This window comes from Xenopus tropicalis, chromosome 5 (genome assembly GCF_000004195.4).
Source record: "Xenopus tropicalis strain Nigerian chromosome 5, UCB_Xtro_10.0, whole genome shotgun sequence".
Taxonomy (NCBI): Eukaryota; Metazoa; Chordata; class Amphibia; order Anura; family Pipidae; genus Xenopus; species Xenopus tropicalis.
The window spans coordinates 59,521,222-59,546,705 of NC_030681.2; the positions used below are offsets into that span (position 1 = coordinate 59,521,222).

The 25,484-nt window shown below is 40.7% G+C and overlaps 1 protein-coding gene across 1 annotated transcript; it reads left to right on the forward strand.

The window, feature by feature from the left end:
- The first annotated feature begins 161 nt into the window (after nt 1–161).
- On the forward strand, nt 162–17,762 carry LOC100497061. Its single transcript, XM_031902035.1, has 10 exons — nt 162–320; nt 2,588–2,656; nt 4,120–4,246; nt 5,814–5,956; nt 10,206–10,316; nt 10,854–11,006; nt 12,997–13,636; nt 14,121–14,339; nt 14,490–14,665; nt 15,968–17,762. Exons 2-7 carry the CDS (start codon nt 2,600–2,602, stop codon nt 13,270–13,272), a joined length of 867 nt encoding a protein of 288 aa, XP_031757895.1. The 5' UTR covers nt 162–320; nt 2,588–2,599; the 3' UTR covers nt 13,273–13,636; nt 14,121–14,339; nt 14,490–14,665; nt 15,968–17,762.
- Nucleotides 17,763–25,484: the final 7,722 nt, after the last annotated feature.

A 25,484-nucleotide genomic window follows, 5' to 3' on the forward strand; every position in this document is an offset into this window, starting at 1 on the left:
TCCTAGTGCCTTTTGGAACGCCGTAAACGTCATTGACACGTGACACCCTGCATCATCCTCACGTGCTACACGTGCTGTATATAAGTTCCACCTACTGGCGGGACTCTGGTAGTGCGCAGTTTGTGAGTTCACAGAAGTCTTCCGTGTTTAGCTAAATCGCTGAGCTACCCTGTGAGCTACCCTGTGAGCTACCCTGTGAGCTACCCTGTGAGCTACCCTGTGAGCTACCCTGTGAGCTACCCTGTGAGCTACCCTGTGAGCTACCCTGTGAGCTACCCTGTGAGTTACAGATACAGAGCTCTGAGAAGACTATCGTTTTTGTAAGTATTGGGTAACGCAGCCAGAAGGTGCTTGTGTGTCCGCTGGGAGAATTGGCTGGGGCAGCCTTAAGAGGGTTAGTGTTACGTATGTGGCTTTTGGTGGGGGAGCCCTGGGAGGTTTGGTGGGGAATTGGGTGGGGCATCCTTCACAGGGTGAGTGGCAAATGTGACTTTTGGTGGGGTATTGGGTGGGGCATCCCTCACAGGGTGAGTGGCAAATGTGACTTTTGGTGGGGTGGCCTGCCTGCGCCCCCTACTGTCTGCTCCCTGCTTGCGCCCCCTACTGTCTGCTCCCTGCTTGTGCCCCCTACTGTCTGCTCCCTGCTTGCGCCCCCTACTGTCTGCTCCCTGCCTGTGCCCCCTACTGCCTGCCTGCCCTCTGCTCCCTGCCTGTGCCCCCTACTGCCTGCCTTCTGCTCCCTGCCTGCGCCCCCTACTGCCTGCTCCCTGCTTGTGCCCCCTACTGTCTGCCTTCTGCTCCCTGCCTGCGCCCCCTACTGCCTGCTCCCTGCCTGCGCCCCCTACTGTCTGCCTTCTGCTCCCTGCCTGCGCCCCCTACTGCCTGCTCCCTGCTTGTGCCCCCTACTGCCTGCTCCCTGCCTGTGCCCCCTACTCCCTTCCCGCTGCTTCCTGCCTGTGCCCCCTACTCCCTTCCCGCTGCTTCCTGCCTGTGCCCCCTACTCCCTTCCCGCTGCTTCCTGCCTGTGCCCCCTACTCCCTTCCCGCTGCTTCCTGCCTGTGCCCCCTATTGCCTGCCTTCTGCTCCCTGCTTGCGCCCCCTACTGTCTGCCCTCTGCTCCCTGCCTGCGCCCCCTACTGTTTGCCCTCTGCTCCCTGCCTGCGCCCCCTACTGTTTGCCCTCTGCTCCCTGCCTGCGCCCCCTACTGTTTGCTCCCTGCCTGCGCCCCCTACTGTTTGCTCCCTGCCTGCGCCCCCTACTGTTTGCTCCCTGCCTGCGCCCCCTACTGTTTGCTCCCTGCCTGCGCCCCCTACTGTTTGCTCCCTGCCTGCGCCCCCTACTGTTTGCTCCCTGCCTGCGCCCCCTACTGTTTGCTCCCTGCCTGCGCCCCCTACTGTCTGCCCCTCTGCTCCCTGCCTGCGCCCCCTACTGTCTGCCCTCTGCTCCCTGCCTGCGCCCCCTACTGCCTGCCCTCTACTGCCTGCCCTCTGCTCCCTGCCTGCGCCCCCTATTGCCTGCCCTCTGCTCCCTGCCTGCGCCCCCTATTGCCTGCCCTCTGCTCCCTGCCTGCGCCCCCTATTGCCTGCCCTCTGCTCCCTGCCTGCGCCCCCTACTGTTTGCCCGCTGCCCCCTGCTTTGCCTGCACCCCCTACTCTGCCTTCCCTCTGCTCCCTGCCTGCTCCCATCATGTGCACCATGCTCTGCCTGCACCCCCTACTCTGCCCGCCCTCTGCTCCCAGTGTGCACCCTATGTTGCATGTCCTACGTTTCCTATGGGAAGTGAGTCTGGTGAAGTTTCTTGTGTATAGTTGTTGGGGTGCCCTAACGCAGCGGTCCCCAACGTTTTTCCTCCCAGGGACCGTTGCAATGGATGTAAATATTTGGTGCTTGACCGCAGCTCTTCATCTTTCAATGTGTGTGCATCGCGGCCCAATCGTAGCATGTCCGCAGTCGGCTGGTGGGCTGGGTTTGGACAGGTTGGGGATCCCTGTCCTAACGTGTTATATCATATTTGGTGGGTTGCTGTGCTATGCACTGGGGAAGAGGAGACATATTGATATAAGGGTATGTGGATATGGTCTTAAAATATGTTGTGATAATATGGATGAAGTTTAAAGTGTGTACGGCTTAAAAATTGGGAGTGGTGAACACTGGCTTCCATTATTGACCATCTAGACCATATAGGCCAGAATATTTCCAGATACTTTGGTAATCCTTTGCAGAATGTGCATCACACTGTCCAGTGGACCCCTAGCATTCATAATCATGATTTTTTTTTTGTCTTGGTACCTGGTGCTGACTTTTCCAAAAGCTCAGAATGTCCTTAATTGGCTGCCTACACACATTATTACAGCTTTAAAATTGTACATTTATTAGTTCAAGAAATTAATTTTCAATGGTATTTGTAATTATAGTTATATTTGTGCAATTTAAAAATAAACAATAAATACACCATAGAAATGACGGAATCCCTTTGTTTACTATGTGAATTAACCTTTTTAATAATAATCTAATTATGCATACATTTTTAAATGGCTATAAAATTTAAAATGACAACTAATATTTAATTTGGTATATATTTTAATAGAAAAGAGTCAGAATGAACTTGATAGATGATAGTGAGACTGAGCATAAATTCAACAAAGATCAAGAGATGGTAAGAAAACATTATGGTTTTATAAAATGTTTAGATGTAATCTTTTACTTTCAAGTACTCCTATATGCTTGTAATTAGTTTCATTAAGTTATGTAGATGCTGTGATTAGCATTGCTGCTATATTCCTATGTTCATTTTCAACACTGGATGAGATCGATTTAATGTTTTGTTATAAGAACAAGACCTTGTATAGTGGTTACATTTCAACAGCCAGACAACACCCATTAGTTGCATGTTTAAATTTTTATTTATATATATAGGGGGAGATTTACTAAGGCACAAACGCTTCGAATGCATTTTTTTTGTAATGATCAGTATTGTTGCGACTTTTTCGTATATTTTTCGCGACTTTTTCGTCGCCGTCATGAAAAAATCGTATTGTTGTGCCGAGTACTAAAGTTTCGGATTCATTCAAGCTTCAGTATCATGACTTTCCTTGGGCCAGGTTGGAGCTGCAGAGTGCTATTGAGCCCTATGGGAGACTTTCCTTGGGCCGGGTTGGAGCTGCAGAGTGCCATTGAGCCCTATGGGAGACTTTCCTTGGGCCAGGTTGGAGCTGCAGAGTGCCATTGAGCCCTATGGGAGACTTTCCTTGGGCCAGGTTGGAGCTGCAGAGTGCCATTTATTCCTCTGTGAGGCTTCAAAAATCATGCAAAGTCGGAAAGGTTTTTCCGCCGTATACGATCGTTCAATACGATAAAGTCGTGATTGCGACAAAATAGTCGCGCCAAATACGATAAAGTTGCGACAAAAAAGTCGCAAAATTTTTGTTTCCGGTGCGAATTTTTGCTATTCGGGATTCAAATTCGTGCTTTGGTAAATCTGCCCCCATAGTGTTACATGAGCTTGGAGATGCAGAGAAAATACACAAGTTATACCAGTTTAATAAAAGTCCCCATGAAAAATGTAAATGTTTAAATTATTTTTTTACTAGTCATAAGGTATGAAGACTCAAATTGCAGAAAGATCTGTTATCCACAAAACCCTAGGTCCTGACAATTCTGCATAACCGGTTCAATTCCTGTATATGTAACCAAAAAAATTATCTTTGTTAGCAATAATGCATAATATATAGTCCTGTTTGTTACTTGTAGCTAAAAATTATTTTAAACAATGGCCCCTTTATTGGTGCTCCTTATACATCTGTGCTACAGTCATTGTCCATGTTTCAAACAAGGGGTGGTCGTGTCCGAACGGTCCCTGGCAGAAGCACAGTAGCATGGGACAGCCAGGCACAGCTGGCTTCAGTTCCCTATCAGGTAAGCCTAGCTGATTTGGTTCCCATCCTACAGTGCTGAGTGCTGCTGCTCCCCTGCACAGCCAGACAATTCATCAAACAGGACTGGTTGGGTTATGGGGGGATTATTTCAATAAATCAGCCACAAACACATTTTTTAAGCACTTTCTTTAATGTAATATAAAATGGTTGCATGATTTGTTATACTGGAAAACTTTCTTCCTAGGTGTCTGAAAAATCTCTAGTGAAAAAGTTTGCCTCACTGGATGAAGCAATGTATGCTATAAATGTATTTGAAGAAAGTAGTAAGACCAACTTTATTGTTATTGAGAAGAAAAATTTTGGTAATAAAGGTAAGATTTAAGTAATATTTCAGGGGAAACCTTTTATTATTTTAGACTGTGATATCAGTGGTTAACTATTAGTATACCTATATTCTAAATCCTTTGTATCCTCTTTTACATAGAAGAGTAATTAGCTATAAGCACAAATTGTATTGGTGGCATTTTTAATCTTTGACCTGAACCCTGTCAACTTGCCTTGAAGTCTACAGGTCTGCTACAAAAAAATTTTAAGTGCTTCTTTTTCTGGCTGGTAAATGTTGCACTAAAAAAGCCCCCACTAAGCCTGTGTGCCATGAGCTTTAATGCTTATGGGCAGATTTAGCATGTCGAGTAGTGTTTTCAAAGAAATTTACATTTTCAAGGTGATTTTTCATTCAAAAATTTTTCAGGGAAAAAAACGTCAAATTTTTCTAGATTTATTATACCCCAATCGTGTACACCATCTAAAACCTTTTCAGGTCCTTTCAACTATTTTAAAATGTGAATAGCCTACATGATAATTCTACTCAAACTCTTATAATTAGAGCGAATTGACGGTTTTCCCAATTCGAGTTTTCAAGTTCTTGACCCTGACCTCATTGATAATTTTTTGCATGGTACTAGACCCCTCCCTTATTGCCCTCTTAACCTGTGCCACCATCCAGTGCTTCTACATAAAATATTTAGTCCCCTCCCTTATTGCCCTCTTAACCTGTGCCACCATCCAGTGCAGCCACATAAAATATTTAGCCCCCACTTCCTGATTGCCCCTCTCCTGTGCCACCATCCAGTGCAGCCACACAATTAGCCAGTACCTTCCCTTGCTCCCCAAGAACCTGTGCCAGCATCCAGCATTAGTGTGTAGCCATATACAATATTTATTTAGCCCCCACTTCCTATCCGTGTACCTGTGCCAGCATTAGTGTGTAGCCATATAAAATATTTAGCCCCCACTTCCTGTCCCGTGTACCTGTGCCAGCAGACAGCCCACCACATAAAATTGCTCTAGTTCAGTGCCAGACTGTGCGCTCCACCCCTGCTCTTATCTCACCGGCAGCCGTTGATTGACATTAGTACGCACGCATGCTCATGCTCCATCCCTCTAGTGTCGGATTTCCATAGCGTTAAGGTAAAGGCCGGCAGCAGGGGGATGGGGGGGGCGCAAAAAGAACATGTGCAGAGGGAGTTGGAGCCGGCAGACGAGCCCTGTATTAACATCCATCGTACTATTAAAGGGTAAGTAAACCCACTAAAGATGATACAAAAAATTATTTCTCCTGAGAAGTGCGCCCCCTAGTGATTGCGCCCTAGGCAGGTGCCTACCCCTAGTTCCGGCCCTGATTTGAGTTGTGATTTCATTCAATGCTTAAAAAAAAAAAAAAAAAAAAAAAAAACTTGCATAACTAGAATTAAACCTTATATAAATATCCCCTTTGTGTTGCTGCTGAGCTGTGCTAAGAACTTAGGGCTTACAGCTCTGTGCTGCCAAAGAAGCCACATCCATACACTCTACAGCCTAATTTGTGTTGTAAAGGACTGTGTGTGTGTGTGTGTCTTAATAAAACACCTTTGTCTAATCCACTTTGATTGTTTTCAGATTTTTGGCCATGCATTCCCATTACAGAGTTCACTGGTGTCCCACATGTAATTGTTGGAGGAAAGGTTTTTAATTGCCATCTAGGAAAAGATATGTCCTTGACCAAAAAGAGAAAATATGTGGAGCAAAGAGACAAGAATCAGGTAACTTTTAAGAAAACTTTAGTTGCATGTTAACTTTTCTTTACTATGGGTATACGCCTTTTTCTGCAGATTTTTAATTACAAAAGGAATAATTTTGGTCCGTCAGTTCCAAAATAATACTAATGATGTGCATTTTTTTGTATTTTGCAAAAAAAAAAAAAAAAAAATCATTAATAAATAAGATGTTAAGTACATATACTGTTGGGAACTTTTTTTCTACTTAAGAAACATATATATATATATATATATATATATATATATATATATATATATATATATATATATATATATATATATATATATATATATATATATATATATATAATAAATAAATAAAAATTCTATATTAAATTTAAATTGCATGCTCAAATATCCTCAAATATATATACTTAGCCTTGCTAAAGGAGTTTAAAAAAAAATGCCTGGATGATTCAAAATGTCATAATTAGTCTACTCCATATGAAGGAATAAACCAATGATATGCTTTCCTTGTTTTATATACTTAATGACAAAGGTATACTGTAGCTTGTTTTGGAAGACCCTGTTACACTCGACTGTGAATTTATTGTGAGTTTATTCAAAGCAATGTTTCACTGACAAAATAATATATATAATGAAATATATAAGTGTGTATATGATTCTAGTTTTTGACATGCCCTTTAACACATATAATTTCCACTAATAAAACAGCCCTATAAACACAATTTATTTGGAACTGTTTGAAGAACTTTACAAAATAAAAACTTTTTTCCGTTTAACCCTTTAAATTATCAGATCAACGAATCTACGATGTGTTTATTAAACAGACCGAAGCTCCACAACAAACTGTAGTTTGTACTGCCTGAGACACAACTCTGAGAACAGAAAATTACATTACATTACATTTACATTAACATTTATTTATAAAGCGCAAACATATTCCGCAGCGCTGTACAATAAGTGGGTTACATACATTGGACATACAGAGTAACATATAAAGCAATCAATAACCAATACAAGAGGTGAAGAGGGCCCTGCCCAAAAGAGCTTACAATCTACAAGGAGAAAGGGTTGAGACACAAGGTGTGGGGATGGGCATGACCAGAGTTGTGAGAGGTGGGGCACAGGGTATTGCTAAACTAGATTAGGGTAAGCCTCTCTAAATAAATGTGTTTTTAGAGATTTCTTGAAGGCAGAGAGATTGGGAGAAAGTCTGACAGTTTGTGGGAGCGAATTCCAGAGAAGGGGGGCAGCCCTTGCAAAGTCTTGAATGCGAGCGTGTGAGGAGGGAATGAGAGAGGAGTTGAGGAGCAGGTCAGTAGAGGAGCGTAACAAGCGGGTTGGATGGTACCTAGAGATGAGTTCAGAGATGTAGGGTGGGGCAGAGTTATGGACTGCTTTAAATGTGAGGGTCAATAGCTTGAATTTTATCCTGGATGGTAGGGGAAGCCAGTGCAGGGATTGGCAGAGCGGCATGGCAGAGGAGGAGCGGTTGGAGAGGTGTATGAGCCTGGCAGCAGTATTCATTATGGACTGGAGAGGGGACAGTCTTTGGAGGGGAAGGCCAATTAATAGGGAGTTACAGTAGTCCAGGCGAGATATTATAAGAGTGAATAAGAATTTTGGCAGCATCTTGGGTGATAAATGATCGGATTTTGGAGATATTTCTAAGGTGAAAGTGACATGATTTGATAAGTGATTGGATATGAGGGGTGAAGGACAGGGCAGAATCAAGGATAACCCCAAGGCACCGGGCCTGGGAAGATGGGGTGATGGTAGAATTGTTAACCGTTATAGATACCTCGGGAACAATGTGGGCGTTGGATGGGGGAAAGAGAACCAGTTCAGTTTTAGAGAGGTTTAATTTCAGGTAACGTTGGGACATCCAAGTGGATTGGCATTTAAAGCTGATCATTCCCCCGGCCATAAAATTTGAGCACCTTGGGGGGTGGAAGCAGTGGCTTTTGGGGTGTGATTTACACAGACAACACCAGATTCCTGAAAAATGTTTGTTGTAGTCTCCTATTCCTACAATTTCCCGGCTGTTCCCTTCAGATCCTTTGGCCATCCAGCGACTTCAGCTACATTGTCTTTCTGCACTCAGGTTTGTCTTGTTTAGGCTCACTAAAACTTTTTTTTTTTGTACATGTACACACCTGTTTTATACAACGCCGCATACTTTGTGTTTTTTTTTAAATTTTTTTTTTTTTTACTATTCACCTTTTTGCACTCTACATCATTGCTTATGCAATTTTTAATTTATTTTTTTTTATCCTGTTAATATTGCGCAATAAAATGTTCTTAAGACCTCCTCTTTTGCATTTATATTTAGCATCTAAAATTCTAAAATCAGAAATACTAAATTCTCAATTGGTATACAAAATAATTACTTGGAATATATTAAAGGGATTCTGTCATGGGAATATATGTATTTTTCAAGACTAGACATATTGTCCGTTTCCCAGCTGCCCCCAGTCATGTGACTTGTGCTCTGATAAACTTCAATCTCTTAACTGCTGTACAGCAAGTTGGAGTGATATCCCTCCTCTTCCCCCCCCCCCCCCCCCCCCCCCCAGCTTAAGGGCTCTGGCACACGGGGGAGATTAGTCGCCCGCGATTTAACTCCCTGTTCGCGGGCGACTAATCTCCCCGAGTTGCCTACCCCTGCCATCCCACCGGCGAACATGTAAGTCGCCGGCGGGATGGCAGACGCGGCGGCGCGATTTCCGCAAATCGCCGCGTCTGCCATCCCGCCGGCGACTTACATGTTCGCCGGTGGGATGGCAGGGGTAGGCAACTCGGGGGGGGTTTGGTCGCCCGCGAACAGGGAGTTAAATCGCGGGCGACTAATCTCCCCCATGTGCCAGAGCCCTAACAGAACAATGGAAAGGGAACCAGACAGCAGCTCCCTAACACAAGATAACAGTTCCCTGGTAGATATAAGTACAACACTCAATAGTAACAATAGCAATTACATAGTGTACCACTGACTTTCTGAAATCACATGCCCGTGCAATATAAATTGAGATGGCTTTAGAAATAAAAACGACATCATCAAAATCATGACAGAATCCCTTTAAAATGTAGTTTTGACATGTGCCTTTTAAAACTTCGACAATCTTTTCCAATAATAAAATATCCCCATAAATATGATTCATTTAAAACTGAAGAACTTTACAAAATAAACATTTTTTCTGTTTAACCCTTGAATTATCAGATCAACAAATCTACGTTGGGTTGATTAAACAGGCTGAAGCACCACAACAAATTGTAGATTCTACTGCCTGAGACACTTACAGAATTAGCTTTTAAAGCTGATCCTTCATTCCCCTGGCCATAACATACGAGCACCTTGGGGGGGAGAAGCAGTGGTTTTTGGGGTGTGATTTACACAGACAACACAAGACCCTTGAAAAATGCCTGCTGTCTATTTCTACAATTTCCAAGCTGCTCCCTTCAGATCCTTTGGCCATCCAGCGACTTCAGCTACATTGTCTTCCTGCACGCAGGTTTGTCTTGTTTCGATGCACTAACATAGATTTTTAAAATGTACTCGATAGTTTTTTCTTTTCATGGGGACAAGGTATGTACATCTGCTCATGGCAGATTTATCAAAGGTAGAATTTTATTTCCTTTTTTACTCACAACTTGGAGGTTATTTAAGATTAAATTTAATACTTAATCAAATATTCTTTCGAATTGTCCCTCCAAAAAAAAAAACTCAAAGGTCTTCAAACTGCTTAACAGACCTCTCCCATTGACTTCTACATAAATTTGGCAGGTGTTAGGTGGCGAATATTCAAATTAGAACATTTTCCAGGGTCAAGTTGTAATAAATCTTACAATCAAATTTAGAATCTAATTGGGGGATCAAAATTCAAATGTGCGAAAAAAATCTAAAATTTCTATTTAAATATTCTATTTGACACTTAATAAATCTGCACCCAAGTGTGTGCACAACTATTTATTTATTTTTTGTTTGGTTTGCATATGTTATTATTCTCACAACTTTAAAGATATATTTAAATTTTTATATGCACATCGCTGCATATTAATGGTCTTAAAATGTTAAATGTGAACGTTAACATTGCATAACCTTTAACATTCCATAACTATAATTGCTTTTATTATAAACAAAGGGTTAATAAAAATGATTGCTCAAAAATAAATACTATACAACCCTTCTCTAAAAGTATTATACAATGTACTAATGCTACAGTCGTCTGTAAATCTATAAACTATCTGCATTTAATAACTTGCTTGTTTTTAGGGGGAAGACCATGTCTTCATAAAAAGAAGACAATGTCTGCAAAACACCAAAAAAATGGACTGTCCAGCTAAGATCTTTGTGTATCATTTAATTAGTTTTCCTGGGTTCCAGGTAGGTTTACACAATCCATTAACTTTTTATTTTTTTCTAAACTCATTCTGTTCAGTAAATTTTTCTAACTTCCTCTGGCTAGCTGCATTTCTGTCCACTACACTGCTGAAACTATCAATGAAGTACAGTGCATTCGGTAAAAATGTCAATTTTAACATTACATAAGTATTGCTGCAATGAATTTACATTTGTATCAGTAAGCTTAGCAGTTGCTCTGTTTCAATGCATAATATACATTTTATTTTTTATGCTTTTATTTTTTAATAAGTGCAGTGTAAATTTTCTACAATTGCTATTATGTATACACCTTTCTTCCAGCTAAGTACTCTAAGTAGGTGAAAAGCTCCACTGTAGGGTTTTCAATGAAAGAATTTAATTTGTAACTGGTAGTTACCTTAGTAGAAAGCAGTGATTAAATTTCATGATCTTGTTATTTAACGTTACCTTTCAAAATGAGGGTCATTGGCACATTTGAAAATAAATGTTACAAAAATGATTATATGACTATTATAAAGCGCGAACTATTTTTGTCTTTAGCTGGAAAAAGACAGTACAAGAAACAGAAAAGTAACCGCGCAAACACTTAAAAATAGTTTTGAGCAAAATATTGACAAGGATAAAGGTATCCACAGTTACATGATAAAATTTCCAAAATTAAGTGACCATAAGAACCATGCTACATCAGGCGAAGTAAATTTTGGTTTGGTAACTAAGCTAGTCTATGATGTAGCTGAAGTATGATGTCTTCAGCTTATAGCAATGTTAAATTGTTTATAAAGATTGTAAATCATTTGTTTTAAAACTATGAGCATACATAAACATATATATATACATACATACATACAGTGGTGTGAAAAACTATTTGCCCCCTTCCTGATTTCTTATTCTTTTGCATGTTTGTCACACTTAAATGTTTCTGCTCATCAAAAACCGTTAACTATTAGTCAAAGATAACATAATTGAACACAAAATGCAGTTTTTAAATGAAGGTTTACGTTATTAAGGGAGAAAAAAAACTCCAAATCTACATGGCCCTGTGTGAAAAAGTGATTGCCCCCCTTGTTAAAAAATAACTTAACTGTGGTTTATCACACCTGAGTTCAATTTCTGTAGTCACCCCCAGGCCTGATTACTGCCACACCTGTTTCAATCAAGAAATCACTTAAATAGGAGCTACCTGACACAGAGAAGTAGACCAAAAGCACCTCAAAAGCTAGACATCATGCCAAGATCCAAAGAAATTCGGGAACAAATGAGAACAAAAGTAACTGAGATCTATCAGTCTGGTAAAGGTTATAAAGCCATTTCTAAAGCTTTGGGACTCCAGCGAACCACAGTGAGAGCCATTATCCACAAATGGCAAAAACATGGAACAGTGGTGAACCTTCCCAGGAGTGGCCGGCCGGCCGACCAAAATTACCCCAAGAGCGCAGAGACAACTCATCCGAGAGGCCACAAAAGACCCCAGGACAACATCTAAAGAACTGCAGGCCTCACTTGACTCAATTAAGGTCAGTGTTCACGACTCCACCATAAGAAAGAGACTGGGCAAAAACGGCCTGCATGGCAGATTTCCAAGGCGCAAACCACTTTTAAGCAAAAAGAACATTATGGCTCGTCTCAATTTTGCTAAAAAACATCTCAATGATTGCCAAGACTTTTGAGAAAATACCTTGTGGACCGACGAGACAAAAGTTGAACTTTTTGAAAGGTGCGTGTCCCGTTACATCTGGCGTAAAAGTAACACAGCATTTCAGAAAAAGAACATCATACCAACAGTAAAATATGGTGGCGGTAGTGTGATGGTCTGGGGTTGTTTTGCTGCTTCAGGACCTGGAAGGCTTGCTGTGATAGATGGAACCATGAATTCTACTGTCTACCAAAAAAATCCTGAAGGAGAATGTCCGGCCATCTGTTCGTCAACTCAAGCTGAAGCGATCTTGGGTGCTGCAGCAGGACAATGACCCAAAACACACCAGCAAATCCACTTCTGAATGGCTGAAGAAAAACAAAATGAAGACTTTGGAGTGGCCTAGTCAAAGTCCTGACCTGAATCCTATTGAGATGTTGTGGCATGACCTTAAAAAGGCGGTTCATGCTAGAAAACCCTCAAATAAAGCTGAATTACAACAATTCTGCAAAGATGAGTGGGCCAAAATTCCTCCAGAGCGCTGTAAAAGACTCGTTGCAAGTTATCGCAAACGCTTGATTGCAGTTATTGCTGCTAAGGGTGGCCCAACCAGTTATTAGGTTCAGGGGGCAATTACTTTTTCACACAGGGCCATGTAGGTTTGGATTTTTTTTCTCCCTAAATAATAAAAACCCTCATTTAAAAACTGCATTTTGTGTTTACTTGTGTTATCTTTGACTAATAGTTAAATGTGTTTGATGATCAGAAACATTTTGTGTGACAAACATGCAAAAGAATAAGAAATCAGGAAGGGGGCAAATAGTTTTTCACACCAGTGTGTGTGTGTGTGTGTGTATGTGTATATATATATATATATATATATATATATATATATATATATATATATATATATATAATATATCTTTTGCCCAGGTCAACTTCAACATTTAAATCTGTTGAATGAGTTAATTTGTATTGGTCTTTTTTTCTGTAGTTTTATTTTAGTTTTTTTTTTTTTCATTTTGTTTTGTATGTTTTTTACCTTACCAGTTGGCAAACATCAGAGAAAAAGTTGACCCGAGAGTAAATAAAATCGTGGAACTGTACCGAAGTGGTGTCAGGAAAGCAAGTGAAATTAAGAGACACACTGACACATATGTTCGTCATGAGCTCTTTCCTGGTGGTGATCTTCCTGAAGACTCGAGAAGAAGGTTCTATCCAACACAGAAAGATATTTCAAATCTTATGTCTAAAGATAGATATGAAGGAAAGAATTCCGTGCTTGACCAGCAAAATGTTGTTGATCTTGTAAGCAACTGGCAATAAGAAAAAACATCAAATATATTTTTCCGCCCACACACCATTAAAATAAATGGAGATGGTCATCATTTTCTGTTTTGCTATCAAACAGAATGGCAGCAAAGGCCGTTACAGAAATATGGTAATGAAATTACACTGCTAGATGCAACCTACCGAACAACAAGATATGCTCTTCCACTGTTTTTTCTCTGTGTCAGAACAAATGTTTGTTATGCTGTGGTTGGAGGTTTTGTGGTGCAACAGGAAACTGCAGCACATATAGAGGAGGCCTTGCGGATGTTTCATAACTGGAACAAAAAATGGAATGCCAAATATTTCATGGTAGATTTCTGCCTTGAAGAAATAAATGCAATATCTAAGGTTTTCAAAGGTAATTGTTTACATTTTTATTGTAATTGATAACTGTAAGCTTGTTTGTTAACAAAGTATGTTTGACCAAACTGTTATTATACTAAGGACTAGACATTAATTTAATGGTAAATTCAAATGTTTTTTGGTGTCAACATTCACACATATTCTAATTGTAATCCTCCAATTTGAATGTGAGATTTATCACACCTCGACAATTGAAACCGTTCTTAAGCAAATGTGTCGCCTAAAACCTGCCAAATTCATTTAGAAGTTAATGGCGGAGGTCTGTTGAACAATTTAAAGATGTTAATAGCCTTCCTGACATCAGTTTTTCAGAGGGCAAACTGCATTCCAATGTGATTAGAATTTTCCAATTGTTCCTTTTCCAGCAAATATTAGACATTTGAATTTTTACTTAAATAACCTCTCGATCGAGTTGTGAGTGTCACATATATTTGAAATTCTGCTTTTAATAAGTGTTAATTCAATATTTCTGTTTTTAGACACTGAAATAATCTTGTGTGACTTTCATCGTGAAAAAGCTTGGTCAGAATGGCTGAAAGACCATGGTGTTCAAAATGTAAAAATGACATTACAAATGATCAGAGATGTTGCAAAAGCCACAACCATGGAAAGCCATACCAAAGCTCTGGGTACTCTAACAAAAAGCCAGGCCTGGAAGAAAAATTAAACTTTTAGAAAATGGTTTTCCTGAAATCAAGGTGATAATCTTTTTATGCTATAAAAATAAGTCATTATAGTGATTTACACACCAGAACACACTGTCATAGATTATTCTCTGTCCATTTAATGGAATTATTTCAAGATTGTTTCTTTGATGGGTTTTTTTTTTTTTCCCCCTTCAACATCAGAAATGGGCCCATGTATATAGGAACTCTACTCTGCATGTTTGGATAAACACAAACAATGATTTAGAACGGCAAAATGAAATTCTAAAACATAACTTTTTGGATGGATACAAGAACTGCACATTAAGTGAAATGCTAACCGTTCTGCATTATAAATTTTTTCCAATGCTGTACAAAAAGTAAGTATTACTATATTATTTCCATTGGTATTTAAAAGTAGTAATAACCTTTTAAATGTATTTTTACAGCTAAGGTTACAATTATGTCAATGATATGGGGCAAAAACACAAACTAGCCTATGCTAGTCTGGCAGTGGGCACAAACATATCAACTGAGCACTGTTTTGCCCTATTTAGTTTGACAACAAACCGCAAAGTGCTTTAGTGGAATCATATTTGTATTTATTCAGCCAGCTCCCTTTCAGCAAGTAAAGGTGGCTCTGACCAGTCACATACACACTGTGGTCAGTAGAAATTCGATTTTTTTTTAATGGAGATTTTGTATTACAACTGTATTCATTCTGTATTCATTCTTCTAATACACAACCAGTATCAATCACTTTACCTCCATAGAAGAGCACACTTTGTTTGAATAAGAGAAACTAAGCTTATATGATGGGAGCAGGACTAAGAAAATGTCTGATTTTGTGTTGTAGTCTCACTCAGTAGTATGCTCTAGTACAGGTATAGGATCCCTTATCTGGAGACCTATTATCCAGAAAGTTCCGAATTACGGAAAGTCCATCTCCCATAGACTGTTATAAGCAAATTCTAATTTTTAAAAATGATTTCCTCTTTTCTCTGTAATAATAAAACAGTACCTGTACTTGATCCCAACTAAGATATAATTACCCCTTATTGGGGGCAGAACAGCCCTATTGGGGTTATTTCATGGTTAAATGATTCCCTTTTCTCTGTAATAATAAAACGGTACCTGTACTTGATCCCAACTAAGATATAATTACCCCTTATTGGGGGCAGAACAGCCCTATTGGGTTTATTTCATGGTTAAATGATTCCCTTTTCTCTGTAATAATAAAACAGTACCTGTACTTGATCCCAACTAAGATCTAATTAATCCTTATTTGGAGGCAAAACAATTCTATTGGCTTTAAATGATGTTTAAATGATTTGTAGTAGACTTAAGGCATAGAGATCCATATTACATAAAGATCCCTTATCTGGAAAGTCCTAGGTCCCGAGCATTCTGGATAACGGGTCCTATACCTGTATTGCTTTATTTTATTTGTTTTTCTTTTATGTAGCTATGTCAATACTGAAGGCCTAGGTTTTATAAAACAAAGCTGTTTATAGATAATTGTAATTCATGATTTGATTTTTTTATCTTTTTATCTTTTTTTTTTTTTTTTAACCATAGAAGTATATCCAACTTGCAGGATGTCACTCATAGTTCCAGCAGAAGCCTTTTAAAACATACTATGTGCTATTTAAATAGTAATTGTATTTTATGGTTTCTCTTAGATATGTTCAGCTAAATGTACAAAGTTCCCAGAATTATTGGAGATATTCAAAAGAAATACCTAGTTTTCTCAAGAGCCGTCCAAGGGACTTTGTTCTGCACATAATGAAAAGATACTGTAGTACACTGAATGAAAAAGATGTAACAGCTGTGGATGAAAAACATGGCATTTTCAAAGTTAAGAGTGAATCAGGGAATGCTGAATACCTGATTCATTTAAATGGACAGGTACCCTCATGTACATGTGAAGACTTCACACACTTTTTGTTGCCATGCAAGCATATCTGTTGCATTTTTCAGTACTTGGGGATGGGACAGACTTGACCCTTTATATACAAACAACCCACTGTTTGTACTTGACTCTGAGTGCTTCTCTGAAAACATCGAAGTAATTGATGCCGATAGGGAAGATGCCAGTATCCAAGATGCCAGTAGCAGCACCACAGAATTACCAACTGAAAAGCTTGAAGCTCTTCAACCGCGGAGGAGAATGAAACGCACCATTCTAATAAGGCATTGTGCACAGGGCATAAAAAATCTTTTGGATTGTGTTTACTTGATAAAAGATGAAGTGTACTTGGAAGATCTAGAGGAAAAAATCAAAGAAATGGTAGAAGAGGTCTCTCTACATATTCCTCGAGACCATGGATTGGCAATCCTTGAAACTCCACAAAAAAAAAAACTAGACCGCAGGATTAATATCCTGCGGTCTAGTTTTTTTTTTGTGGAGTTTCAAGGATTGCCAATCCACTGCCACTGCCTTCGCGAAAATATGGCAAACCAAAACAGTTAGGATTTCAAAGATTTGGTTCAAAGGCAGAACATCAAAAAATGGAAGTTTGGAAAAGTGTGGAGGTTGAAAATACGGATATGTCTGTAGCACCATGCACTCCTGAAAGCCACAATGGCACGTGGGTAACAATTAATAACATTAAATTAAGCTACCAAGACAAAGATGACATTGACACTGACAAATGGATAGATGATAATACAATTAATGCCAGTTTACATCTTATCGCTCAAAATTACCCATGTATTGCTAGTCTCATAGACACACTTATTCTTGCTACTTCTGCAGTTGATGCCCTTAGTGGTGCTAACGTTATTCAGATACACCACTTGGGAAACCACTGGGTTGTGTCACAGAGCAATGGAAAATGTGTGACAATTTATGATTCTTTGAGGTTTACAGGCTTCTCGGAAATGCTAAAAACACAGATTCTTAAGCTTTATGCCCCTTTGTTTGTCGGTGAACATCAAATTATTGATGTTTTCTTTAAATGCACACAAAAACAACATGGACCAAATGATTGTGGGCTGTTTGCTGTGGCTAATGCTGTTGCACTTGCAGAAGGTGTTGAGTTAGCCAACATAGAGTTTTTTCAAGAAGACATGAGAGCAGATTTGATTAAATGCCTTGGGACTGGGCAAATGACAGTGTTTCCTCACAAGCTATGCAAAGTTTTGATTAAAAAAATACAGATGACAAGGTTTTGCTCCTGTCATATATACAAACCTAAGCAGAACATGATTGAATGCTCAAAGTGCAAACTATGGTTCCATTTCCAATGTGTTAAAATGCAAAAAGAGGACAAGTGTGTTACTACTAACAAAGAATTCTACTGTGATAACTGTGAACAGTAGCAGACTCACCAGCAATTTTTATATTTTTTTTTTAATACAACTTCAAAAAAAAGTTAACGATTTGGTCGTATTATTAAACCATTTTGCTCATTATTTTTATCGGTGTATTGGTTCAGTATTTTCGAGCTTTATAAATAAATGTTGATGATAATATTTTGTTTTTTATTCATAGTGATGAGGCTAATCTTGCCAGTTACATTCCAGCCTAATAAAGTGGGTAGTAATAACCAACATTGGTCCCATGTGCCACACGTTTCCACATATATAAGTGAATCTATAACATTACACTGCATTTATTTCTCACATAAGAGAAACATGCTTAAGACCAAATAGCCTTATGGCAAACACTCCATTACTAATTCTTCTTTTCCTACTAAATTATTTATTTCTTTATAACTTGCTGGATTCAGCCTTTATAAAATAGACTTGATATAAAATACACTAGATCTATAGGTTTACAACCGTAATGTCCAACTGGTGGTCCACAGGCTTTAAGCACCTACACTATTCACCTACTCATACCTCGGACAGAGGAGTAGCTGCAGCATTGGTGACACTAGATGAGGCAAGCACTCAATAGGTAGATTAACTGTTGTGATTTAGTGTTTATTACAGACTGTCAAACACAACATGTTTCAGCCCCTTAAGGTGGCCATACACGAGCAGATCCGCTCGCTTGGCGATGTCGCCAAGCGAGGGGATCTTCACCCGATATCCCCACCTATGGGTGGGCAATATCGGGGAGAATTTAGGTAAAAAAAAAAAAAAAACGATCGGATTATGTGGGCAGCAATGGGGCAGTCGGTTCGGGCCGATGCGGTCCCCGATCCGACCAGATTTTCTAACATGGCCGATCGAGATCTGGCCAATTTCAGGCCAGATATCGGTCGGCCAGGCCGCTCTGCTCTCCCCATACACGGGCCGATTAGCTGCCGAATCGGTCCAAGGGACCGATATCGGCAGCTATAGTCGGTCCGTGTATGGGGACCTTTAGTTGTGGCACTAACTACTGGAATCACAAACAGAACATAGTTATCAAAACATTTTCTTATACTTGCATGTGCCTCCATTTTTTTTTTTTTCCACATATCCCACCATCCACATATAGACCAAATGCAGTTTTAGCTGTAACATAACAGTTTGTCATTCGTGTTGCAGCTTAGACTGTGTTAGCTTATGCTCTTTCCTGTCTCCTGCCATGGGTGGGTTGGTGGGTTGGTTGGTTGGTTAGTCAGTCAGTAATGACTGCGGGAGGTGAATCCGGTGGGAGTTTCCAAGCATTTTGAATTAATTGTTATGGAAGAGGGCCCCCAAAGGTGTCTCATGCTGGGGGTTACGGTGTCCATAAGGAGGCTTATGGATTTAAGGGTATATCATAAGTATAAAGAACAAGTTTACTAAAAGTGACTGATGAACATCAAGCTTTTTTGCGTGTGTGTGCGCTACCACAATTATGTGAATATGGATATGATAATTTGGAGGTGGTTTAGAAAACAGGAAGTGGTCAACACCTTTCCATTATCTATCTTCCATGACGTAGGGCAAAAAACAAATGCCAGCCCTCCGCACCACAGAAGTTTGACAGCAGTGTTTTATAGTATAATGTGCTTAAATTGGTTTAAAAAAAGTGGAGGGATGGGGTATGTGCCACCTGTAGTGTAAAAAAAAAAAAATAGGCCATGCCCATAATAGCCACACCCACTGTTTAATAAGCCTCGCCCACCCATTATTTTGCTATTTCCATGATTATTAAAAAATGGTTTCTGTAAGAGCTAAATATTGCAAGAAATGTATAGAAAACAGTATTCTGTTTTATGCCTAAAGTATGCCCACTTTTGGCCACACCCCAAACACACCCATTTTACCTAAACACAACCCAGACATCCATTTTACTTAAGGATTTAACAGCATATTAACCCTAGGCATACCAGTATAACTGCAGGTAAATTGATACTGTGTTTATTAAGCCAATAAGAACTATATTAACTGCAATCATGCCAGTAGGGCCAATTTGGGAGGCCACCCTGCTTTCAAACCACTCCCTATGTTACAGATACACTATCAGCCAGTGGCAATTTCAGGTATTACTTCAGAATTCCTAGCAAGGTGGTACAGTTGCAAAACCCTTGTATAAATACCCTCTATACTCATAGCAGGATGGCAGATTATTTCATGTATACGTACCCCCAGAATGCATAGCAGGATGGCACAGAGATTACATCATATACAAAGGGAGAAAGGCAAGTCAGAGAGAGAAGTAGAAAGGGTAAGTCCAACTCATGGGGTGGTGACTGACTAGACGGAGAGTCGGTAAGTAAGGCAAGATGGGTGTGGGAGACCAGGGCATTATTGCACAAGCTGTGGTGCTGCGTCCTCTGAGCTGACTGCAACAGCGCCTATCTGGTAAACGCTTCCTGCTCAGTATGGGCACATCCAAGTAGCTTGAGGGAGGGGGGGATGACATGGCACGCTGCCCACCAGGATGGAAACTAGCCATTTTTGAGAGGTACCGGGATGGCCTCCTGCCACAAATCAAGCACTGATAGTATAACAATAAAGAGGATATCCCACTGGGAAATACCCACTTTATTCCATAAAATAGACTAGTTGATTATAGAACCAGTAGAGCAAAACATAGTTCACAGCAAATCTTAATGTGTAGCCCACTAGGAAATTGACTCTTTCTATAAAATACACTAGATCCTAGAGAATTTTAGTTTTCCAGCAAAGCAGAACATGGAATCCATTCACAGCATCCCATAGTGTTTAACCCACTGGGAAATAGACTCTTATCATGAAATACACTATATCCTACTGCAGTGCTGTCCAACTTCTGCGGTGCCGAGGGCTGGAATTTCTCTTGCCTACGTGGTGGAGGGCCGCTAATGGAAGCCAGTTTTGACCACTCGAGAGAGGCACTGTGAAGGTGGGGGGTTGACACAGAAGGACGCAGGGGGGGAGAGTTAAGATGGTGGCACCGTTCACTGAAACAAGTATGTAGAATGTAGCAGGTGTATCTCTGTAAATCTTTCATTAGGCAAGCTAGAAATATAGCATTTTTACATAGCAATATAGTACTATTTATTAGTGTGCTTAATAGATTTTGACTTTCCTTCTCCTTTAAGACGTAACCTTAAAGGACAAGGAAAGGCTAAGTCACTTGGGGGTGCCAAAATGCTAGGCACCCCCAAGTGACTTTAATCGCTTACCTTGTACCCCAGGCTGGTGCCCCTGTTAGGAGAAAACAGCACGAGCCCGGGGCACCTGGGGCGATGTGCTTCCTCCTTCCTGCTTCGCTAAGCTGTGACTGTGAGTCCGGCGCATGCGCAGTAGACTGAAAAGCCGACTTCTCTGTTAAAGTTCCACTATTCACTCTACTGTGCATGCGCGCGCGGCGAGACAGGAAGAAGGAAGCGCTGGCAGCTACCCTGGCTGGGGGTATTCTCTCCCAACAGGGGCACCAGCCCGGGGTAAAAGGTAGGCTATTAAAGTCACTTGGGGGTGCCTAACATTTTGGCACCCCCAAGAGACTTTGCCTTTCCATGCCCTTCCATACGCCTCCTCCTTCTCTGTGGATAGCACAGCAACCCCCAGCATATATTTACACACCTTAGGGACCATTTAATGGCTATTTCCAACTGCTAACAAACTCCCAAAACAAACCCCTGCCAGGTTCACCTTCCACAGGCAGCATAGGGTAGCCAGAGTATGGCACACACAGGCAGCATAGGGCAGGCAGAGGCACACACAGGCAGCAATCTGCTGTCTATGTGTGCCATACTCTGCCTGCCCTACGCTGCCTGTGTGTGCCCTACTCTGCCTGCCCTATGCTGCCTGTGTGTGCCATACTCTGCCTTCCCTACCCTGCCTGTGTGTGCCATACTCTGCCTGCCCTATGCTGCCTGTGTGTGCCATACCCTCCCTGCCCTATGCTGCCTGTGTGTGCCATACTCAGCCTGCTCTATGCGGACTGTGTGTGCCATACCCTCCCTGCCCTATGCTGCCTGTGTGTGCCATACCCTCCCTGCCCTATGCTGCCTGTATGCGCCATACTGTGCCTGCCCTATGCTATCTGTATGCGCCATACTCTGCCTGCCCTATGCTGCCTGTGTGTGCCATACCCTCCCTGCCCTATGCTGCCTGTGTGTGCCATACTCAGCCTGCCCTATGCTGCCTGTGTGTGCCATACCCTCCCTGCCCTATGCTGCCTGTGTGTGCCATACCCTCCCTGCCCTATGCTGCCTGTATGCGCCATACTCTGCCTGCCCTATGCTGCCTATGTGCCATAGTCTGCCTGCTCTATGCTGCCTGTGTGTGCCATACTCTGCCTGCCCTATGCTGCCTGTGTGTGCCATACCCTCCCTGCCCTATGCTGCCTACACACAGACAGCATAGGCCAGGCAGTATATACAATATCTGAGGTGTGAACAGGAGAACAATGTGGGTGATTATAGCCTGAGCCTGAGGTGTGAACACTGCAGGGGGTGAACAATGCAGAGATTAAAAGGTGTGAAAAACACAGGGGATTACATGATTAAACAATACAGAGGGATTACAGCCTGAATCTGAGGTGAGAACCATGCAGGGGGCCAGTTATTCTCAGTACTGATACCATTTAAAGCTTCCACAAGAGTAAGCCATCAAAGCAGCCAGACAGGTGGGGGGCCGCACAGAGGGGGGTCGCGGGGATCCGCCAGTTGGACAGCACTGTCCTAGTGGATTCTATTATCCCAGTAGAGTAGTACAGGGCATCTGTTCACACTATCCTGCAGTGTACCCTGTCACACAAGTTTGACATATTGGAGACTGGCACAAAACAGGGACACACCACACTCTGGGAACGGCTTACACAGGGGCTTTATTACACCAGGTTATAACAATAGGAGAAACATGAACAAGGTGATATCACATAAGAGCAACAGGATGATCACTTGAAGTCCCATAAAACAGTCCACAGTTGAATTGGATACAACTCCCATGGGGGCAGCCTGAGGTTTCCAAATGAAGCCCCCCTTATTGAGTCCAGAACACAAGGTTCCTTCAGGCAACTCCACAAATAAAGGCACAGGATTCCTCTATGGTATAACAATCCCTTTAGCTGCTGAGTCCCACCAATAAGCCTCCTTCTCAGGGGTAGGGAATTCAAACTGTTGGAGGGAGTCTTCCTGCCGCAGCTAGGTTAGATTCCAGGGAGATGCCCTTCTGTAGCCAGGGTGCTCCCCAGTGTCTGAAGAAGATGCCCCAAGCCAGGAGCTACACGTGCAGCTTCCTCAGCCCCTGCTGCACCCACAACAACCCCCATGGTGGGGAGTTTGCCAGACCTCCTAAGATATACGGATATGCCAGCTATGTAGTTGGGCAAGTACTGTTCTCTATGGGAAAGGTAAGAACACATTCTAGGAGCCAAACCACATGCCCTTTTCTATCTCTATATTCCTCACATAGCCTACTGGGAAATACACTTTTTTTTAAAAAAAATATTAGATCCTAGTGGATAGTATGGCTGTAGGGTAAAGATGTATTTAGCCAACTAGGAAATAGACTGCTTGTTTAAAAATCTCTAGATCCTAGTGGATAATAGTATCCTTGTAAAGTTATGATGTAAATAGGCAACTAGGAAATAGACTGTATGTTTAAAAATCATTAGATCCTAGTGTATATTTGTTTTCTTTTAAAGCAAAGATGGAAATAGGCAACTAGGAAATAGCTTGTTTGATAAACACTAGATCCTAGTGGATAATAGTAACCTTGTAAAGCAAAGAAGTAAATAGGCAACTAGGAAATAGACTATTTGTTTAAAAAACTCTAGACCCTAGTGGATAATAGTATCCTTATAAATCAAAGCTGTAAAATGGCAACTAGGAAATAGATTGTATGTTTAAAACACTCCAGGTCCTAGTGGATAATAGTTACTTTATAAATCAAAGCTGTAAAATGGCAACTAGGAAATAGACTGTATGTTTAAAACAGTCTAGATCCTAGTGGATAATAGTATCCATGTAAAGCAGAGAAGTAAAAGAGCAACTAGGAAATAGACTGTATGTTTAAAACACTCTAGATCCTAGTGGATAATAGTATCCATGTAAAGCAGAGAGGTAAAAGAACAACTAGGAAATAGACTGTATGTTTAAAATAGTCTAGATCCTAGGGGATAATAGTATCCATGTAAAGCAGAGAAGTAAAAGAGCAACTAGGAAATAGACTGTATGTTTAAAATAGTCTAGATCCTAGGGGATAATAGTATCCATGTAAAGCAGAGAAGTAGAAGAGCAACTAGGAAATAGACTGTATGTTTAAAATAGTCTAGATCCTAGTGGATAATAGTATCCATGTAAAGCAGAGAAGTAAAAGAGCAACTAGGAAATAGACTGTATGTTTAAAACAGTCTAGATCCTAGTGGATAATAGTATCCATGTAAAGCAGAGAAGTAAAAAAGCAACTAGGAAATAGACTGTATGTTTAAAATAGTCTAGATCCTAGTGGATAATAGTAACCCAGTACAAAATAAATATAATTGTCTTTATAAAATATACTAGATCATAGTCGCTAACAGTATGAAATAAGAACCAAATTATATTGACTGAAAAGGAGGAAACATTTACAATTTGATATTTATAATATTTTAATACTGTTGAATTTATGAGTGGAAATAAAATGTTAATTTATTAATTCTCTTTATTTATTACTTTATTATATGATTATAAATTCTCTAATTAGCTATAAACAGGCTAGTTGAAATACTTTATTTTACTATGGGACTGCATTTTTAACCAGGATAAAATTACAACCTCTTTTACAATTATGATTAAAATTACTCATTTAAAATTAGCTAAATTATACCATCCAGTCATTAGAAGCACCAATAACAAGTAGGATCTATCCTGCATGCACTATATTTTATAATTCCTAGAATATAGTCCAACTTTCAAATAATAGTCTATTTCCTTAAATGTAAAGCTACACTGTTCCATAACCACTAGAAAACTAGATATATCTGACCATATTATTTAGTTTCTATTACTGTTCCTTTTCCCACTAGATGTTAGCAAAACTTTACTGACACATCTATTTCCTATTCTGTAAATCACCACTGTTCCATTACCAACTAGGAACTAGATATATCAGTTCAAATTGTCTAGTTTCTATTCCTGTTCTTTTTCCAACTAGAATTTAGCCCAATTGAACTGAAATGTCTATTTCCTACTCTATATTTGTACACTGTTCTGTTTTCAACTTGGAACTAGACGCAACCATCTTACTACCCATGGCGAATATCTGTGACAGTACTTCCGCTTCCGGTAAGCGTTCATTGAAAGTCTTGGCACGCTTTTTTTTCAACAAGAACTGACGCTTAAATTCTTTGACTTACATGTAGTACCCAAGGCGACTCTTATCGGCTACTGACCCCTTTTTTTTTTTTACTATCCTTCAAGTCGCAAATTCGCCCTGGAAATAAAGAGACACCCCTGATTTAGAGTTCCGATTCCTTCGAGATAAAGCCCTTACACCACCGACAGAAAATCAACGCCTCACACCACACCAGCCTCCCCATCTTGCCTACGTACTTTGGTGTCCTCGTTTCTTGTTATCCGCTCTTTCCCACTAGTGCGTTAACCTGTTCAATTCTGTCGCCCTATAAAAATCTAACTGAACGCTGCAGCTATTTCCCTGCACCTAAAAATTAACAGGAACAGCTGTTTGCCTGTGGTTGTCCTATCCACAACTCAATGCATACTGCTGTATGGCGCTTTACTAAGCAATTCTCCAGCTCTCCCCCATGCATCCTTCAGCTCCCCCCCCAGGCATCCTCCAGTTCCCCCACCTAGCGTCCTCCTGCTTCCCCCAGGGCGCCCCCCAAGCATCCTCTGGCTCCCC